General features: G+C 42.9%; 1 protein-coding gene across 1 annotated transcript in view; it reads right to left on the reverse strand.

The window, feature by feature from the left end:
* Positions 1-18,962, reverse strand: part of abca12 (ATP-binding cassette, sub-family A (ABC1), member 12) — a 94,762-nt gene that overhangs the window by 65,369 nt on the left and 10,431 nt on the right. The window contains 11 exon segments of the mRNA XM_039006272.1: positions 416-558; positions 834-964; positions 2,860-2,982; positions 3,322-3,701; positions 4,038-5,855; positions 5,945-6,604; positions 6,869-7,199; positions 7,769-7,889; positions 9,616-9,746; positions 13,925-14,136; positions 14,571-14,741. Coding sequence (XP_038862200.1) covers positions 416-558; positions 834-964; positions 2,860-2,982; positions 3,322-3,701; positions 4,038-5,855; positions 5,945-6,604; positions 6,869-7,199; positions 7,769-7,889; positions 9,616-9,746; positions 13,925-14,136; positions 14,571-14,741 — 4,221 coding nt within the window.

An 18,962-nucleotide genomic window follows, 5' to 3' on the forward strand; every position in this document is an offset into this window, starting at 1 on the left:
AAAAGTATATTTGATATTTGTGACCATTCCTGAGACTGTTCTCTCAGTGACAGATAGCTAAACAGACAAACAATAGCCTACCCAAGTCAGGATGAACGTTCAAAACATGAGGAGCCAATTGTCTTTCAACAGCAGCATAGCTTGAGGTATTTAGTTTCCCTTCCACTGAAGCCATCAAACCGGTAAATTCTTTAACAATTGAACATGAATTCATGAAATTGGCCCATGTGTTATTTATTGTGAAGAGCATGACATTCCTAGTGAGCACTGAGGACATTGTGTTACCAACCACGTAACCTAGTAAATGTCACGAAGAGGGTGAGAACCAGCAGTTCTCACCAGCAGAACCAGCAGTTCTCAGCAGTAAGGCAGAAAGAAGAAAACAGAAAGACTGCAGCCAGTGCTCTGACCAAACCTGTATGGCAGCTTCCACAGTGAGCTCGATGGCAGGGATCATTCCCTCAGACACGTCAGCCATATTGAAATCACTGCCATTCACAGCTTGTACCAACTCTGACATCAGGACAGCCAGTGGCTTCTGGAAACTCAAGATGAATGCTGGGAAAGAGAGAGAAAAGGGGGGGGGGCAGAGAGAGAGATAAAGAGAGAGAGAGAGAGAGAGTTTTACAATGGGACACTTATGGGAGCATTTGTGAGCAACTAAGATAAGTATTTGCATAAATAAATTTCAATGCTAGGCTACAGTTCACCAAATCCCTAACTTGTGTATCTCATGTACTGTATGTCTAATGTACAGAATTACTAGCAATCTGTGGTACAAAGGAAACAACAGTGCTGTCAAGGGTGTATGGAAAGCTGCCTCTCAGTCTCACCTGTCTCAGCCTGCATATTGTTGACCAAGGCTCCCATGACTTGGCTCATGACAGAAACAGCAGGGTGAACAGAGTCCCACACCGGGGTGTCCCTGAGGGTCGACAGGAGGGCCCCAATCATCCCCTCCAACCTGACAACACAGGGAAGCACTTGGTTTAGAAACTTTACAACCAACATAATATAGCTAACTTAAAACTATCACTATATACACAACAGGTGGTTATGTTGTGGCCCTCAATACTATACAATAAAATATAATACTATACTACCAAAACAAACATGATAATGTTCTCCCCACTGACTAAAATATAATACTATATTTTATTTAACTAGGCAAGTCAATTATTATTCACAATGACAGCCTACCCCAGCCAAACCCAGACGACGCTGAGCCAATTGTGCGCCGCGCTATGGGACTCACAATCACGGCCGGATGTGAAACAGCCTGGATTCAAACCAAGGAATGTAGTGACACCTCTTGCACTGAGATGCAGTGCCTTAGACCACTGCGCCACTCGGTAGCCCAAGCATGCTATACTACCTTACTATAGTTAAAACACCATGGTAATTCTCTCCCCATCTAACCAGATACCACTTTCTTCCTTGTACCGATGACCCCTGACCCCTGAACGTACTTATCCCAGCTGCTTTGGTTAGCCTGCTGAGTGAGGATCTGTATCAGCACAGGGAGTATGTCAGGGAGCATCTCAGGAGAAGGCAGAGGGAAAGGCATGATACCCTGCTGCCCAAGGATGAGGGGTAGCACAGAGTTTAGGAGACCAGTCATCTGAAAGGATACAAAAATATCATGTTGCTAGTGTTCTCCATTGGAAAACAGCACCATTTATTAAGGCATGGTTATTAGACAGAAGGAAAGATTGACTAACTGAAATTAGTATTGGAATTGTCCACACCATGAGCTACTGTGACTCTTGAATGTCAGTGACAGCTCAATCTTTGTATTTTTACATTTTGTATTAAACCTTCATTTAACTAGGCAAGTCAGTAACCCACTGAGGAAAAACACTGACACATATTATAAGATGTAAACTGGACAAACCACAAAATATACAATCTTGATATCTGCATCGGATAGCATTTTGTGCTTTGGCATGTTGTTGACTGCCTGAGGTATATGTCATACAACTGACAAGCCTACAGCACATGTATAAAGATGACTTTGCAGAACTGCCACTGTCGTAGAAGGAATTTGATTATTATTTTTAAAAATTACCTTTAATTAACTAGGCAAGTCAATTAAGAACACATTTTTATTTTCAATGACGGTCTAGGAACAGTGGTCATGGACAGAACAACAGATTTGTACCTTGTCAGCTCGGGCATTCGAACTTGCAACCTTTCGGTTACTAGCCCAACGCTCTAACCACGAGGCTACCCTGCCGCCCCATTTCACTGATAATAAACGCAAAGGTATAATATATAAGGCCTTACCTGACCAGCAATTTCTGCAAGGTTTTCAGCAGTCATATCATTACCAATGTTAGCCCATAGACTCATGTTGCTCCAAGGGCCCATGTTGCTAACTGTTGACGATAATAATGTTACAATTATGAAAAATGACAGCATATCGTTAGCTATTAACATAACTGTAGCCAACAATCAAACAAATCGATAGCTTCTGTTAGCTAACTTAATTGTTTCCAAGAAGACACAGATTCTGACAGTGAGACAGATAGATGTACAGTATTTTGCCATGTTGATTTCTGGCCACTGTTAATATACAGATACAGTCATTGTTTTCCTAGAGGACACAATAAACTGTGCTTAAAGTGTCTGGCTGAGATCCTGGTAGGGTTATTTAATAATGAAGTGTATGGTGCCAGCAGTACTATATCACAGGCCATTAGGACAGTAGACGCACTGTCCCAAATTGCCACCTTTCCCTATATAGTAGTGCACTACCCTATGGTCCCTGGTCAAATGTAGCGCACTACTGTATGTAGGGAATAGGGTGCCATTTGGGATGTAGTCCTACAGTGATATTGAGGAGCTGTTATAGGCAACTTGCCTTGGCTTTGGCTGGAGTCCAGGATGACATGAGTGATGTTGATGATGACAGAGAGATAGACCTGGGCACTGCTGTCAGGGGCCAGGAGGCCCTGGACCATCTTCAGCTCGTTCACAATGCTGAGAGGAAAGAAAATGTAATTGTTATCGTTATGTTATCGTTTATCGTCATCAGCAGCAGCAAAAGTAGCAGTATCATTGTCATCATCTTCACTGTGAGGGGAGGGAGTAACAAAACAACCTGATGATAATATTTTTTGTCATCAACAGCATCATCCTAAAAAACACTGACGTCTTCTGATTTTCAGTGAGCATTTAGAATCAGTAAGGTTACATCCCAAATAGCACCCTATTATCTCAGGAACTTCTTTTGACCAGGATCCACGCACAGCACTACTGCCATTTGGGACGCAACCTAAAATACATTAATATTGACAGTCCACACACAGTACAACTCACATCTCATTCCACTTATCAGGCCCGCCAGGTCTGGAGACTGTCTCAAGGTAGGTGCTAATGAACCTGAACCCTGGCAACAGATACCCAACAGCCTCCTGGGGGACCAGCAATCTAACCACACCCTCCGCCCTCCTGACAATCTCCATGGTGATGTTGAGTGACTGGGCGTTGCTCATGTTAGGTCTGAATGCCAGCTGGAGGGCATCCTGAAGAATAATCTGGACCTCTTCACCCTGTAGAATACCCTGGATCTCTGCAGTGCCGTTCTGTGGTGTGAGGTCCATGGTGAAGCCACTCAGGACAGAGCTTGCAGCATCCATGATCGCCTGGATGAACTGGTCACTACCCAGACCTCCTTCCTGACTGGCCACCAACAGAACCTGAAAGGATAGGAGAGGAAAGGAGAGGAGAGGAACGGAGAGGAGAGGAGAAAACAAAATGAAAAAAATAGAAGAAAAGGGAGAAGATAAGAGAAGAGAAGAAAATAGAAGATACAAGATTTTGTGTTATAAATCCCCAAGTGGAAATTAGTTTGTCTGTCATACTACAGCCATAGGGGCTGTAATCCTAATTTAAAAGTATCCATTTTCACTTTGTATCCCATTGACAGTTAAAATTCACCCCATAGTAAAATATTTACAAATACTGTCAACATTGTAAAATTGCAAAATAAGTCTTCTGACCTCAATGGGACTACCTGTGTAAAATGAAATTACCTGGTTGAGAGTCTGGCTGTTGTGTTGGATGGCTGTGAGGTAGGCCTGTTGCTCTGGGGTGAGGAAAGAGCCAAGAGTCCTGAGAAGTTGCTGGAGGTCCATCCCAGGAGTAGTCACGTTCATCATCCCACCGCTTATGTTCCAATGCAGCATATTGGTCAGGACCTGGGTCACACGGGGCTGTCTCAGCCAATCCTGTGTCAGGTTGAGGTACTCCCTGATCTGGGTTTCGACCTCGCTTAACAAGCTGTGGTTTAGCCAGTTTAAGTTCCCGAAAGAGTTCTGTAAAACTTCTTGGTAAGCAATGTTTAACTTTAACAGGTTCAGGTTTTCATTGAGTATCCTGATGACCGATTGGCCGATTTTACTCACATCTGTTCCATTGATGGGGTATTGGATACTTCTCATCAAATACTCAACCTCTTTACTAACAAAGATGGTGAATTCTGTCTGAGAGAGTTGGAGAGCCAGCTGCATCTCTGCGATACGGAAGAAAGGGTCAAGGATTTCTGAGAAGGCACTGGTGCTGGTTTCATTCTCTAGCTTCCTCAGGTACCACTGTGCTATCTCCAAATACACTTTCTGTGCGTAATTTGGATCCTGCATAAGTGGATCAGTGGAATTGAGTGAGTAGACTGGAGAATGTCCAGAGGCGGACAGTTCGATCAAACCCTCAAGCACAGGGAGTTCATTATTGATCAGGGTTTCGGCCTCATTAATCAAGCTGTAGTTTAGCCAATTGTTCCCCATAACCGCTTGGTAAGCAATGTTTAACTTGAACAGGTCCAGGTTACCCTTGAGTATCCTGATGACCGATTGGCCGATTTTACTCACGTCTGTCCCGTTGATAGGGTATTGGATACTTCTCATCAAATACTCAACCTCTTTACTAACAAAGATGGTAAATTCAGTCTGAGAGAGTTGGAGAGCCAGCTGCATCTCTGCCATATGGAAGAAAGGGTCCAGGAGTTCTGAGAAGGTACTGGTTCTGGTCACATTCTCTAGCTTCCTCAGATAACACTGTGCCATCTCCAAATACACCTTCTGTACATTACCCGAGTCCTGCATCAGTGGATCAGTGGAATTGTGTGAGTAGACTGGAGACTGTCCAGAGGCGGACAGTTTGATTAAACCCTCAAGGACATGGAGCTCGTTACTGATCAGCTCCACAGACTCCAGGTTGAGATGCTGTAGATTCTCTCTGATGCTGGCTATGGTAGCTGTAATAGCCTCAGTTGTTGGTATGAGTGGGGTTGGGCCAGAGCCGGCGGCAAGGCCGATACTCACAGAGTGGTTGACCAGGATGGGAAGGAGGGAGATTAGCGCTGTGCAGTTGGACTGGCATCCCGGAGGTATAGGCAGCGCAAGGATAAAACCAGTGACTCTCTCACTCAGCTCCAGTGCACACTGGGCCAGGCTGATGGGATTGTTGGGCTGGGGCTCCAGGCATTGTTGCACGTTGATGACACCCATGATGCTAGCCAGGAGAGCTGGTGCGTTGGTTGCGCCGGCCAGGGCAGCCATCTTCTCCAGTTCCCCCAGGGTAAGGTTGGATTGTAGCATAGCTTGCTGGAGAGAGGATACGCTGATGTTGGGAGTCGATGTAATCTGCTGGAGGAAGAAGGCAGTCTGGTCCACGGTCTTGAGGACAGACTCTGGCGTGACGGACATATTGTTAGACATGTCGGTATCGTGCCAGGCGAAGAGGAGAGTAAGCAGGTTGACAGTCACTTTCATGGACTCCTGGCTTGGCATGCTGGGTTTAGCTTGGCCCCCACTGAACATGTGGTCCCCACTAGCTGCCAGGATCTGGAGCACCTGTAATAATAACAATAATAATACATTGGATTTAAAATGCCTTTAAAAAAATGAAGGACAATGGATGGCAAAACAAATACAAAACCAACCTGTGGGACCGTAGCCGTGCAGTCCTGACCTGCCGCTGTACAAGACACCAAGCTCTCCATCACAGCCTGGAAGTGGCTGACCATCCCAAGGTACTGCTGTTGGAGCTGTAGAGGTAGTAGGGTTGAGAGTCTCTGTAGTAGGGTCTGTAGGGCAGCCTGATCCCCAGCCTGGCTGAGCTGCTGGACGTACAGGAGCTGGAAGAGGTCCACCACAGCCAAATGGAGGTCTGTCACCTGAGCTGTGGTGAGGTTCCCATCTGGAAGCAAGAGCTGCTCATATCTGCGTAGCTGTAGAGTCGAGACCAGCAACTCCTGTAGTTGGATCACATACCCCAGGAGAATGGGTGTTGAGTCACCGTTAGGAGCATCCAGCACAGTCTTCAGCCGCTCCATGGCCCACAGGATGTTGTCTGCTATGCCCGCTGAGCTCTGGTTGGTGAGAGGATTGAGCAGCTGTCTGAGGAAGGCCAGGGAGGTAGAGTTGAAAGAGCCAGAGTAGGTGATCAGAGCATCTCCCATACTGAGAGACAGAGGCAGGGTCAGGTTTCCCTGAGCTACTGAGAGCCACTGCATCAGCAGAGACTCCACCCCGGTCAGGTCTGGCATGTTGGCGTTCTCGACAGGGAGCCCGGTAACTAGATGCCGGGTGTTCTTGGCCACCTGAGAAGTTCATTGACTTTATTATTATTACATATGATATTTTGGGGTGTTTTAATGATGTTCTGAAGCTTAATCAAATCTACAGTTTCTTAAAAACATTGATCTTGAATAAATAATACAATTGCAAAATACTATACGGTGTGGTTTCCCGGACACAGATTAAATTTAGTCCTGGACTAAAAATCATGCTCAATAAAGAATCTCCTTTGAAAATGCTTTCTAGTCCAGAATTAGGCTTAATCTCTGTCTAATGTTTTTGGCTACCTTCAGGGCAATGGCCATCACAGATGAGGTGTTGGGGGCCTGGGATCTACCTCCCTGGATCCACAGGGCTTCCAGAGGCTTCAGGCCCAGGGCCTCTAACATCTCCCCCAGGAGAGAGAGGGGCAGCTCGGAGTTGGTGCTAAACTGCTCCAGGGACATGAGGTTGGAGACCAGCGTGATGTCCTTGTTCAGGATGGTGATCAGGTTCTCCAGGAGGGCTGGGATGGAGCCGTCCCCTAGGACTAGGTCGGCGCTGAGGAGCTGGGTGACCAGGCCCGTGGCGATGTTTCCATAGACAGCCTGGAGGAAAGACAAGGAGCCCTGGACATGCCTGTGGAAAAGAGAACAAAAATGTTTGTTATCTTCTCACTTGGCACCAAACACATGCCTCATAATCAACTAGAAAAGGTACATTGACATTTAATAAACCACTAATCAAAATCAATAACAAATCATTTGTTTTAGTAATAATCTACTAGTCTATATGTTATAATAATAATCTAGTCATAAAATATATGATCAATTGACAACAACAAAACAGATCAATGAGAGCGCATCACTAAGAAGTAAGTGTGAATCGGAGTCATCACAATATGAGGAACAGTTAGACACAATGTGAGCAGGAGAAGGAAAGACACCAGGGGAGATGGCAGAAGTCTGTGGCAGAAGTGAAGTTACAGTAGTTAGATAACACTTTACTTATAGGCACGGGATAAATCCCAAAAGGCACCCTATTCCCTATCCCTATATAGCGCACTGCTTTTGAAAAGAGCCCAATTGGCCCTGGTCAAAAGTAGTGCACTAAGTAGGGAAAATGTTGCCATTCTGGACACAGCCTATACCATAGACTCCACACCTATGGCCAGGCTCTATCCTTCTCTGCCCTATGAGATTACTTACCGAAGTATTACAGCAGGATTAGCAGAAAACTCCTGCACCAGAGCAGCGGTGGTTGGGATAAACTGCTGCCAGGTAAACCCAGTATTGCAGATATAGGCGTATGTGGTAGAATCAACAGTACCTGTTATGACAGTTCATATATATTGTTTTAAAACAGATAGAGCTCATGAGTGGAACAGACAGAGCCTGCGTCCAAAATAGCACCCTATGTAGTGCATTACTACTGACCAGGGGGCTCTGGTCAAAAGAAGTGCACTCTATAGCGAATAGGGTGCCATTTGGGACAAACAGAGTATCTTGTCATTATGTATCTTTGTCACAGAGCTACTGCTCAGCGTTGATAACAACACCAAGACAACCAGGGCAATGAGTAGTCACGTTATCGAAATGTACACACGTGCAATGGCGGCCATATTGCCAAAAATGCATGTAGCTTTGAGCATTGGATATGGATACTGGATATTGCTGACTATAAATGTTTGTTTATTCCTCATTATAATGAGTAATCAAATTGCTAGTTAATTTATAAAAATCAATTTATAAAAATCAATTTATAATTTATAAAAATCAAAAACAGAAATACCTTATTTACATAAGTATTCAGACCCTTTGCTTTGAGACTTGACATTGAGCTCAGGGGAATCCTGCTTCTGTTGATCATCCTTGAGATGTTTCTACAACTTGATTGATCCGCCTGTAGTAAATTCAATTGATTGGACGTGATTTGGAAAGGCACACACTTGTCTATATAAGTTCCCACAGTTGACAGTGCATGTCAGAGCAAAATCCAAGCCATGAGGTCGAAGGAATTGTCAGTAGAGCGCTAAGACAGGATTGCGTCGAGGCACAGATCTGGGGAAGAGAGTTCCTCTGTGGAGATGGGAGAAACTTCCAGAAGGACAACCATCTCTGCAGCACTCTACCTATCAGGCCTTTAAGGTAGAGTAGCCAGATGGAAGCCACTCCTCAGTAAAAGGCACATGACAGCCCACTGGAGTTTGCCAAAAGGCCCCTAAAGACATTCAGACTGTGAGAAACAAGATTCTCTGGTCTGATGAAACCCAGATTGAACACTTTGGCCTGAATGCCAAGTCTGGAGGAAACCTGGCACCATCCCTACGGTGAAGCATGCTGTGGGGATGTTTTTCAGCAGCAGGAACTAGGAGACTAGTCAGGATTGAAGGCAAAGATGAACAGAGAAAAGTACAGAGAGAACCTTGATGAAAACTTGCTCCAGAGCGCTCAGGACCTCAGACTGGGGCGAAGGTTCACCTTCCAAAAGGACAACGACCCTAAGCACACAACCCAAGACAATGCAGGAGTGGCTCGGTACAAGTCTCTGAATGTCCTTGAGTCGCACAGCCAGAGCCCGAACTTGAACCCGATCAAACATCTCTGGAGAGACCTGAAAATAGCTGTGCAGCAACGCTCCACATCCAACCTGACAGAGCTTGACAGGATCTGCAGAGAAGAATGGGAGAAACTCCCCAAATACAGGTGTGCCAAGCTTGTAGTGTCATACCCAAGAAGACACAAGGCTGTAATCACTGCCAAAGGTGCTTCAACAAAGTACTGAGTAAAGTGTCTGAATAATTAAGTAAATGTTATTTTCAGTTTTTATTGTTAATATATTTGCAAAATTTGCAAAAAAACAGTTTTTGCTTTGTCATTACGGGGTATTGTGTGTAGATAGATGAGGGAAATAATAGAATAAGGCTGTAAAGTAACAAAATGTGGAAAAAGTCAAGGGGTCTGAATACTTTCCGAACGCACTGTACGTACCTTTTCTTATGTGTGCGTGTGTTCTTAATGTGTTTGTTGGATTGGTGTATGCGTGCCTGACTCACAATTTGGTGAAGCGGTGACGTTGGGCTGGTAGTTCATTATCCAGTAGGCGATGTGGAAGTATGACTCCATAGACGGCCACATTGAGCTGTTCTGAAGGTGAGAGCCCACAGTGACGAATGCCCCCAAACCCCTGAGAGACAGAGAAATGGATGTTGAGTTTATACATGACAACCAACTCATAACCTATATACACTTACATATCCCACTAACATATTGGATAGCAATACCTTATCTCAGCTAGGGTTGTGGCGGTCATGAAATTTTGTCAACCGGTTATTGTCATGCAAAAGACTGCTGGTCTCACGGTAATTGACCGTTAATGAACATAAACGTGTTTAGCATCTCCAGGCCTCCAAACATACAAGCGCCTTTGGAACATCTACATTTCAAAAAGTCTAATAATTCAATTTAATATACACCATCACAATAAATCTATTATTTATTTTAGTCAGGTCTAAAGAAACATTATGATATGAAGAAAATGTATTTCAGATTAACAGAATATGAGTTGGCCTACTGTATGTTATCTGGCTATGCTCCATGCCATAGGCTGTAGGCTTGTTCATTTAGCTGACAAGATATGTTTAAAAGTCCCGTGCCATATATAACTTTATGGTAAGAAGAATATAATTAAATATAGCTGAATAAAATAGAAAGGATTTTTTACCAGTCCAGAGCGAGTGCACATATGAAATGGCTATGCTGAGCGTAAAAGTGATCATTTGAAACAGGTCCTATAAAATAGATTTAGATTTCTTTGGAAAATGGTGTTGTGAATGATCAACCTTAGAATATCTTAGAAATCAAAAGATATATGGGCTGCATGACGAGACTATAGGCTATTGATGATTTGAGAAAGTTGCAAAAAAAAGCATGCGCTCTGTTCATTGCCTCAGGATGCACAGCTGTTCTCTCATCAAGTGATCATATTTTCACCCATCAGATTATTCTCAATTTAATCTTGTCTTCACAAATATGTGAAATTAGTTTCGATTTAGAACGGCCCATTATCAAATGGGCAGGAACAAGGGGCAGGGGAAAAGACAGTGAATGGAGGCCGCAAACTTCCCACCGGTCCGTTTTTCAATTATTCCTGGTAGCCTACTTGGGTTTTATAGCAGAGCTGTGCTTAATATGAGCAGCTGGAAAATAAATACAACAACACTTATTTCACTTCATGCATCAACCACTATTTGAGGTGCATGCTATTGCTGGGCTCCCCAACCCTGTTTCTGCAGCTACCCAGTGCTTAATTTGGGAAACCAAGTGAAATCTGTTTGGGAATAAATATAGTAACATGTTTTCACAATGAAATTCAGCTTCTCTGAATGCTCCTGAAAGGAATAAAGGAGAGAGTAGGAGATGGAAACACTTGGTGGTGAGATATTTTGTATAGCTAAAGGTAATGTGCCACCCGATTAATTAGGAAAATATAAAAAATACCCTATTACTAGGCTATTCAAAATCAAATACAAATGCACTATAATTGTAGGCTACCTGTAAGCTCCCCTACACAATCAATGAACCTACAGCAACGCCTAGGGCTATTCATTCTCTCCCAGACTCATGAATAGAAATTTGGAGCACAGCATAAGTTAACCAGTCCATCCAGTATGCATAATAATACAGTACACACTCAAAGGTGATTAGGCCTACTCCAATTTGTTTAATTTTGGAGTATAGGCTAGACCAATGATGTAGCAAGGACATCTTAAATCGGTTTTATTTGATGTTTTTCTGCCATGCGTAATAAGCGGTAGGCTATGTATTGTACAATTTAGTTTTAATGGCTCATTCTAATATGCATATGGGTGCTTTGAATTAATCATCACCTTAGAAAGTGGTATCCATTTTGTTGTGTTAAGGCTTTGAAACAACATCAAAAACAACCATGTTTTCCACTCAGCTTCAACTTGTTTTTGAACTTCTTTTTTCAAATTGATCATCACAGTGAGGTGAGATTTAAAAGCACATACTGTTTTGATGGTAAGTGTTGGATGTGATTTTTGATTGCATTTGCATTGACATCAGAGTGGTTAGAGGGACAATAGAGCCCTGAGTACCAGGTTGTTAGGACCTGATGGTCGTTAGCAAGTTGGGAACTACCAAAGTATGTCCAGAGCGCATAAAAGGAGATTACTGTGACTCAACGGTCAAGTGGAATCTCACTTTACATCAATGTCTATTCAGTATCATTTCTGCATGTTGTATTTGCTAACGCATGTTGATAGACTCAATATTTTCATGATGTCGGCTCGCCTACAGTACCAGTCAAAAGTTTGGACACACCTACTCATTCAAGGGTTTTTCTTTATTTGTACTATTTTCTACATTGTAGAATAACAGTGAAGACATCAAAACTATTAAACAACACATATGGAATCATGTAGTAACCAAAAAATATATATTTTAGATTTAATATTCTTCAAAGTAGCCACTCTTTGCCTTGATGACAGCTTTGCACACTCTTGGCATTCTCTTAACCAGCTTCATGAGGAATGCTTTTCCAACAGTCTTGACGGAGTTCCCACATAAGCTGAGCTCTTGTTGACTGCTTTTCCATCACTCGCGGTCCAACTCATCCCAAACCATCACAATTCGGTTGAGGTCGGGTTATTGTGGAGGCCAGGTCATCTGATGCAGCACTCTGTAACTCTCCTTGGTCAAATAGGCCTTACACAGAATGGAGGTGTGTTTTGGGTCATTGTACTGTTGAAAAATTAGTGGGAATTATAGTCCCACTAAGCACAAACCAGATGGAATTGCGTATTGCTGCAGAATGCTGTGGTAGTGTCACGTGTGCTCCCTCTCCGGCCTCTAGGTCACCAGGCAGCTTGTTATGGCGCACACCTGTCACCATTGTTACGTGCACCTGCTCGTCATCAGACTCACCAGGACTCCATCACCTCCTTGATTACCTGCCCTATGTATGTCACTCCCTTTGGTTCCTTCCCCAGGTGTCATTGTTTCTGTTTCATGTCTGCGCATTGTTCGCGTTTCCTTGTTTTATATTATGTTACGTTTATTTATTAAAACATTCACTCACTGAACTTGCTTCCCGACTCTCAACGCACTTGTTACAGGTAGCCGTGCTGGATAATTGGGCCTTGATTTCTAAATAAATCACTAACCCTGTCACCAGCAAAGCACTCCCACACCCTCACACCTCCTCCTCCATGCTTCATGGTGGGAACAAAACATGCAGAGATCATCCGTTCACCTACTCTGCGTCTCACAAAGACACGGCGGAGTAAATTTGTGCTCATCAAATTTGGACACATTTCCACCGGTCTAATTTCCATTGTTTGTGTTTCTTGGCCCAAGCAAGTCTCTTCTTATTATTGGTGTCCTTTAGTAGTTGTATCTTTGCAGCAATTCGACCACGTAGGCCTGATTCACGTAGTCTCCTCTGAACAGTTGATGTTGAGATGTGTCTGTCACTTCAACTCTGTGAAGCATTTATTTGGCCTGCAATCTGACGTGCAGTTAACTCTAATGAACTTATCCTCTGCAGCAGAGGTACCTCTGGGTCTTCCTTTCCTTTGTCAGTCCTCATCAGAGCCAGTTTCATCATAGCGCTTGACGGTTCTTGCGACTGCATTTGAAGAAACTTTCAAAGTCCTTGAAATTTTCCAGACTGACTGACATTCATGTCTTTAAGTTTTGATGGACTGTCGTTTTTCTTTGCTTATTTGAGCTGTTCTTGCCATAATATGGACTTGGTCTTTTACCAAATAGGGCCATCTTCTGTATACCACCCCTACCTTGTCACAACACAACCGATTGGCTCAAATGCATTAAGAAGGAAAGAAATTCCACACATTTACTTTTACCAAGGCACACCTGTTAATTGAAATCCATTCCAGGTGACTACCTCATGAAGCTGGTTGAGAGAATGCCAAGAGTGTGCAAAGCTGTCATCAAGGCAAAGAATCTCAAATATAAAATATATTTGGTTACTACATGATTCTGTATGTGTTATTTCATAGTTGTGATGTCGTCACTATTATTCTACAATGTAGAAAATAGTAAACATAAATAAAAACCCTTGAATGAGTAGGTGAGTCCAAACTTTTGACTGGTACTGTACATACTGATAACTCCGCTTGTGGATGCAAGGATATTGTATACTCATTTATACACAAACCTTGATTATATTATCTCAAGACAGCATGGTCATCCTGTGGTTACTAAAGGTACACTAACCATGACAAATGAAAAAGAAAGTACACACTCATCTCTACTTGGTCGATTTATTTGACCAACGTTTCGGCCAAAGGGCCTTCATTAGTGTGTGTACACACTAACCTTGTCATGAGAATCTGTGTCCAGTCCACTGCAGTGATGTTCTCAGGGACCCAGCCCACCAGGTAGGCAGCATCCAACAGATTACTGAAGTTCCTCAAGGCCACTTCACCGCTGACAAAGGAGCCAGCCAGTGCATGCCACTCAGTGAGGATCATGGGAAGGGTGACATTGGCGTTGGTAGTGCCCTGTACTATGTTCATAAGCTGAGTCGCCTTGGATATAGAAGGAAATTATAAAATGATCAAAGAAAGTTGAATATACTGTACATGTTTTAGGATATAACATAACAACAATTGCTGGCTTATTCTAAAATGTCTTAATATCCCCAAAAATGTACTTAAAGTAACAAAATGGTTTCTGGAAGAAAAAAAATATAGAAAGAAAATCCATAGGCTCATATATGACACAGTTTCTGTTTACTGTTTACTACCAACGATATTCTCACTAGACCATTCATCAATGTTTCTCATGGAAATGACCTACATGGTCTAAACCAGTATTGGGTCGGAGGGAGGTTTGTGTTATTTGTATTCTGCTTTTGTGATAACCTTTTAATCTTCAGTTATTTAATCAGAACCTCATTTTCTAGGGAGACCTAGCCAATAAGACACAACCTGTAAGAGCTGTCCAGGTACACATGACTTACCTTGTCAACCACAGGCATCCACTCAGCCAGCAGAGCATCTGGGAGACGAGAGTTGTTCCCTGGGCAGAAGAGGGCGTTCCACAGGCTGGGGTCCATGGAGCTCAGAGAGGAGAGCCAGGACCACTGGCCCAGCAAATCTTCACACCTTACTGGTCCCTGAGATATTAGGACCTATTGGAAACCAACAAGCAATGAATAAATGAATGAATGAATGAATGAATGTCACTGAGCCATTATAACCTATTGGAAACCAACAAGGAATGAATGAATGGATGGATGAATGAATGTCACTGAGCAATTAGAACCTACTGGAAACCAACAAGTAATGAATGAATGAATACATGTATTTATTTATTCAATAATGATTGAATTAATCTATTTATTAATTAATGAATTGATGATTGAATGAATGAATGTCCCTGAGCCATTAGGATCTATTGGAAACCAACAAGAACACCATATCACTGAAAATACCACTCATATAACCCATACACAGTGCCTTCAGAAAGAATTCATCATCATTTTAGAAATGTTTGCAAATTTATTAGAAATAAAAACCTGAAACATTACATTTACATAAGTATTTAGACCCTTTACTCAGTACTTTGTTGAAGCACTTTTGGAAGCGATTACAGCCGCGAGTCTTCTTGGGTAAGACGCCACAAGCTTGGCACACCTGTATTTGGGGAGTTTCTCCCATTCTTCTCTGCAGATCCTGTCAGAATGGATGGGGCACTGTCAGAATGGATGGGGAGCGTTGTTGCAGTTATTTTCAGGTCTCTCCAGAGATGTTTGATTGGGTTCAAGTCCGGGCTCTGACTGGGCCACTCAAGGATATTCAGAGACTTGTCCCGAAGCCACTCCTGCGTTGTCTTGGCTGTGTGCTTAGGGTCGTTGTCCTGTTGGAAGGTGAATCTTTGCCCCAGTCTGAGGTCCTGAGTGCTCCGGAGCAGGTTTTCATCAAGGATCTCTCTGTACTTTGCTCCGTTCGTCTTTGCCTTGATCCTGACTAGTCTTCCAGTCCCTGCCTCTAATAGATATCCACAGCATGATGCTGCCACCACCATGCTTCAACGTAGGGATGGTGTCAGGCTTCCTCCAGACGTGACACTTGGCATTCAGGCCAAAGAGTCCAATATTGGTTTCATCAGACCAGGGAATCTTGTTTCTCATTTTCTGAGAGAATTTAGGTGCCTTTTGGCAAACTCCAAGTGGGCTGTCATGTGCCTTTTACTAAGGAGTGGCTTCCGTCTGGCCACTCTACTGTAAGCGCCTGATTGGTGGAGTGCTGCAGAGATGGTTGTCTACTGGAAGGTTCTCCCATCTCCACAAAGGAACTCTAGAGCTCTGTCGGAGTGACCATCAGGTTCTTGGTCACCTCCCTGACCAAGGCCCTTCTCCACCGATTGCTCAGTTTGGCCGAGCGTCCAGCTCAAGAAAGAGTATTGGTGGTTCCAAACTTCTTCCATTTAAGCATGATGGAGGCAACTGTGTTCTTGGTAACCTTCAATGCTGCAGACATTTTTTGGTACCCTTCCCCAAATCTGTGCCTCGACACAATCCTGTCTCGTAGCTCTGCAGACAATTCCTTCGACCTCAAGGCTTGGTTTTTACTCTGACATGCACTGTCAACTGTGGGACCTTATATAGCCTTTCTAAATCATGTCCAATCAATTGAATTTACCACTGGTGGACTACAACCAAGTTGTAGAAACATCTCAAGGATGACCAACGGAAACAGGACGCACTTGAGCTCAATTTCGAGTCTCATAGCAAGGTGTTTGAATACTTATGTAAATAAGGTATTTCAGTTTATAATTTTTATTATTATTTACTTTGTTATTATGGGGTATTATGTGTGGATTGCTGAGGATATTTTTTTTTAAATCTTTTTTTGAATAAGGCTGTAATGTAACAAAATGTGGAAAAAGTCAAGGGGTCTGAACACTTTCCGAATGCACTGTAAGCCCATACACAATATCACCATATCACTCACAATGTCCTTTCATAAAATCTAACTTATGACAATGTAAATGTACAGTTTAAGTCAGATGTTTACATACACCTTAGCCAGATACATTTAAACTCAGTTTCACAATTCCTGACATTTAATCCTAGTACAAATTCCCTGTTTTAGGTCAGTTACGATCACCACTTTATTTTAAGAATGTGAAATGTCAGAATAATAGTAGAGAGAATGATTTATTTCAGCTTTTATTTCTTTCATCACATTCACCGTGGATCAGAAGTTTACATGCACTCAATTAGTATTTGGGAGCATTGCTTTTCAATTGTTTAACTTGGGTCAAACATTTAGGGTAGCCTTCCACAAGCTTCCCACAATAAGTTGGGTGAATTTTGGCCCATTCCTCCTGACAGAGCTGGAGTAACTGAGTCAGGTTTGTAGGCCTCCTTGCTCGCACACACTTTTTCAGTTCTGCTCACAAATGTTCTATAGGATTGGGCTTTGTAATGGCCACTCAAATACCTTGACTTTGTTGTCCTTAAGCCATTTTGCCACAACTTTGGAAGTATGCTTGGGGTCATTGTCCATTTGGAAGACCTATTTGCAACCAAGCTTTAACTTCCTGACTGATGTCTTGAGATGTTGCTTCAATATATCCACATCATTTTCCTACCTCATGATGCCATCTATTTTATGAAGTGCACCAGTCCCTCCTGCAGCAAAGCACCCTCACAACATGATGCTGCCACCCCCATGCTTCATGGTTGGGATGGTGTTCTTCGGCTTGCAAGTCTCCCCTTTTTCCTCCAAACATAACGATGGTCATTATGGCCAAACAGTTCTATTTCTGTTTCATCAGACCAGAGGGCATTTCTCCAAAAAGTATGATCTTTGTCCCCATGTGCAGTTGCAAACCATAGTCTGGCTTTATTATGACGGTTTTGGAGCAGTGGCTTCTTCCTTGCTGAGCGGCCTCTCCGGTTATGTCAATATAGGACCCGTTTTACTGTGGATATAGATACATTTGTACCCGTTTCCTCCAGCATCTTCACAAGGTTCTTCGCTGTTGTTCTGTGATTGATTTGCATCTCTAGGAGACAGAACGTGTCGGGCGGTATGACGGCTGCGTGGTCCCATGGTGTTTATACTTGCGTACTATTGTTTGTACAGATGAACGTGGTACCTTCAGGCGTTTGGAAATTGCTCCCAAGAATGAACCAGACTTGTGGAAGTCTCCCCAAAAAATTCGGAGGTCTTGGCTGATTTCTTTTGATTTTCCCATGATGTCAAGCAAGGAGGCACTGAGTTTGAAGGTAGGGCTTGAAATACATCCACAGGTACACCTCCAATTGACTCAAATGATGTCAATTAGCCTATCAGAAGCTTCTAAAGCCATGACATAATTTTGTGAATTTTCCAAGCTGTTTAAAGGCACAGTCAACTTAGTGTATATAAACTTCTGACCCACTGGAATTGTGATACAGTGAATTATAAGTGAAATAATCTGTCTGCAAACAATTGTTGGAAAAATTACTTGTGTCATGCACAAAGTAGATGTCCTAACTGACTTGCCAAAACTTGTTAACAAGAAATGTGTGGAGTGGTTGAAAAATTAGTTTTAATGACTCCAGCCTAAGTGTATGTAAACTTCCGACTTCAACTGTAAATGCATATCACAAAAAAAAAACACCAAGACAATGATACTACTCTCTCAATCATTAAATAAAATAAATGTTAAATAAATATTAGGCTCTAATATTTTGATTTCACATGACTGGGCAGGGGCGCAGCCATGGGTGGGCCTGGGAGTGCATAGGCCCACCTACTTATTACAGACTGAAATACTCCTCAGTTTCATCAGCTGTCTGAGTGGCTGGTCTCAGACGATCCCGCAGGTGAAGAAGTCGGATGTGAAGGTCCTGGGCTTTCATGGTTACACGTGGTCTGCGTTTATGAGGACGGTTGGAGGCACTAAAACAACGTTGGAGGCACTTATGGTAGAGAAATTACCATTCAATTCTCTGGCGACAGCTCTGGTAGACATTCCTGCAGCCAGCATGTCAATTGCACTTGAGATACATCTGTGGCATTGTGTGGTGTGACAAAAATGCACATTTAGAGTGGCCTTTGAATGTCCCCAGCACAAGCACCTGTGTAATGATCATGCTGTTTAATCAGATTCTTGATATGCTACACCTGTCAGGTGGATGGATTATCTTGGCAAAAGAGGAATGCTCACTAACAGGGGTGTAAACAAATTTGAGAGAAAGAAGCTTTTTGTGGGTATGGAACATTTCTGGGATCTTTTATTTCAGCTCATGAAACATGGGACCAACACTTTACATTTTTGTTCAGCATACTTCTGGTTGTAAGCAGGTTATAAGTGCTTAAGTTCTTTTTATGATGTAATTTCAACCAGCTTTGCC

The sequence above is a fragment of the Salvelinus namaycush genome, chromosome 13, assembly GCF_016432855.1.
Source record: "Salvelinus namaycush isolate Seneca chromosome 13, SaNama_1.0, whole genome shotgun sequence".
NCBI lineage: Eukaryota > Metazoa > Chordata > Actinopteri > Salmoniformes > Salmonidae > Salvelinus > Salvelinus namaycush.